The sequence below is a fragment of the Limulus polyphemus genome, unplaced genomic scaffold, assembly GCF_000517525.1.
Source record: "Limulus polyphemus unplaced genomic scaffold, Limulus_polyphemus-2.1.2 Scaffold4715, whole genome shotgun sequence".
Taxonomy (NCBI): domain Eukaryota; kingdom Metazoa; phylum Arthropoda; class Merostomata; order Xiphosura; family Limulidae; genus Limulus; species Limulus polyphemus.
The window spans coordinates 62,334-64,486 of NW_013670325.1; the positions used below are offsets into that span (position 1 = coordinate 62,334).

General features: G+C 32.6%; 1 protein-coding gene across 4 annotated transcripts in view; it reads right to left on the reverse strand.

The window, feature by feature from the left end:
* Nucleotides 1-2,153, reverse strand: part of LOC106471587 — a 6,397-nt gene that overhangs the window by 3,550 nt on the left and 694 nt on the right. Inside the window, exons 2-3 of one of the 4 annotated variants that reach the window (XM_013932199.1) lie at nt 1,869-1,937; nt 1,074-1,242 (exon numbers count right to left, since the gene is read on the reverse strand). In XM_013932199.1, coding sequence (XP_013787653.1) covers nt 1,074-1,119 — 46 coding nt within the window. In that variant the 5' untranslated portion in view covers nt 1,120-1,242; nt 1,869-1,937. Of the gene's footprint in view, nt 1-1,073; nt 1,267-1,868; nt 1,938-2,153 lie in introns of all 4 variants that reach the window. The other 3 variants (XM_013932198.1, XM_013932196.1, XM_013932197.2) reach the window with 3 other exon arrangements.

Here is a 2,153-nt window from a genome sequence, read left to right on the forward strand (position 1 = left end):
AATTCAAAACAAACAAACAAACTCTTTATAAACATATATAGTATGAAAATATATATATATTGGAAAAATTGCAAAGGTAGCGGTTAAATCACACTTAATTTATATCCTGTGTATGTCTGTCACCTACGTTACCACAGGGCGTGAAGGTCGAAGCCCAAATACAATAGGTATATATTGTAGGTTTTCCCGTGGAAATAACCATGCAATCAAGCCAGTAAAATCTGACGGCCAGATCTACGTACACTCAGAATTTAAACTACATTTTAAAAATAAATATTTATAAACAGCTTAAAAATAAATATTGTTTAAATAAGGTAAAATCTTCAATTATAAATGTTATATATATAAGTTTTTTTAAACCCTGCCAGTTTCGTACTTTGGACTTCACACTCAATGTCATTGTAGATTAGTGATATAAATATAACGGTATACCACAAAATGTCATTGTAGATTAGTGATATAAATATAACGGTATACCACAAAATGTAAGGGTATATGGCATGTTTATGTTTTCAACTTGAATGACACGTTATGTGACATGGACTAAACGTCTAAGTCAGAAATCGCAATGTCCATCCATTTAGGGAACCAAACATCAGAACCTACCATCTGCAAGGCTACTCTTAGCTGAACAAAATATTGACTGACACTTTATAACGAGCCCACAGATGCAATGTGGACCGTGTACAATGGTACATTGCGGAATCGAATTTTACACTTTTCAATTCGCACTTAGCCCAAAAGTGACGGGGGTGATTTAAACGCCATTGTACATAACAATTTCTTTATACAATAAATATAAATGATTGAAGGAATTTCACACTTATTTTCATATAATAAATATTCATTAAGAATACATAAACTATACTCAAGTTTGAATGTTTATAATGTTAGATACCTGGCTTCGATACCCGTGATGAGCACAGATAGCCCATTGTGAAGCTTTGAGCTTAACAAACAAACAAGGTAATAATTTTTTCTTAAAACATTACACACAACAAACCTTTATTAACTAAAGAGCTGCATATTATACAGTGACTGGGTGTTTTTTAAGCCTTCTGTATTCATCATACCTATGCTAACCTGGCTTGTTGAGCTTGTCATATGATGGAAATCCATTGGAAGTTGTTGACCACTTAGAAGATGTAGCAGGACTAATTGGATAAAAGTCTTGGTCAGGAGGACTTTCGGGTAAATGATACACTTGTCCAACAGCCTGGTTCCTAATGTTCATTCCTGAGACTGACCACAATGACATTTTTTAGTCTGTAAGATCATACACATGGTCAGTTATGTTTTTTTCTTTTAAATAAATATAAAAAACTTCATATATTTACTACCCCAAAACACTTAACCCCTGATAACCTGGATGCAGATGTAGCCAAGCACGTGATATTGCTGTCTGGCAGACCTTTTTTTATTTAGGGAAGGATGAGGGAAGGTCTGCCTAAGTGACTTCTTAATATCACAAATATTAATTAATACTGACTCCGATCAGAACAAACTACCTGGTTAGATAAGAACTAGAAAAAAACAACCTGGTAACGAGCATAGCTAAATAAAGACAGTTTTCTTACGTTTTTTTTATTTATAGTGGTTACAATACGTTGTTTCGTTAGATGGGTACCTCGCTGTTTACAATATATTTTAAAGAGGTTCTGCGAAATTAGGAGATTTAAGTTAGTTGTAAGCCCATATACTAAGTTAAAGTTAACAATACTAAACTGTCTCTAAAATGAAAGTACAATAATAAAACTAGATACTTTAAATGTACTGATCAATAATGTTAACGAAAATAACATTATGCTTAGAAAGATTCTAGAAAAAAAAAAGAAACTGGAAACTTATTGAAACAAATATATACTCACAATGTTGAAAAGCAAAACATATATATATGAAAGGTAATTTTCTTTCCTTGGAGTGACTTTCAGCTGAACCTGAAAAATTCAAAAGTAACAGCCTTCATGTTTATGTTTTTATCTGCCATTTTTTTTCTAAATTTACTTTGAAAGGAATGTTGTTTTTCTTTTTATTAATTTCTTATTTCTAACGGTATGTTTGGAGACTAACACCGCTAGAAACCGGGTTTCGATACCCGTGGTGGGCAGAGCACAGATAGCCCCTTTCTGTAGCTTTGTGCTTAACTTCAAAAA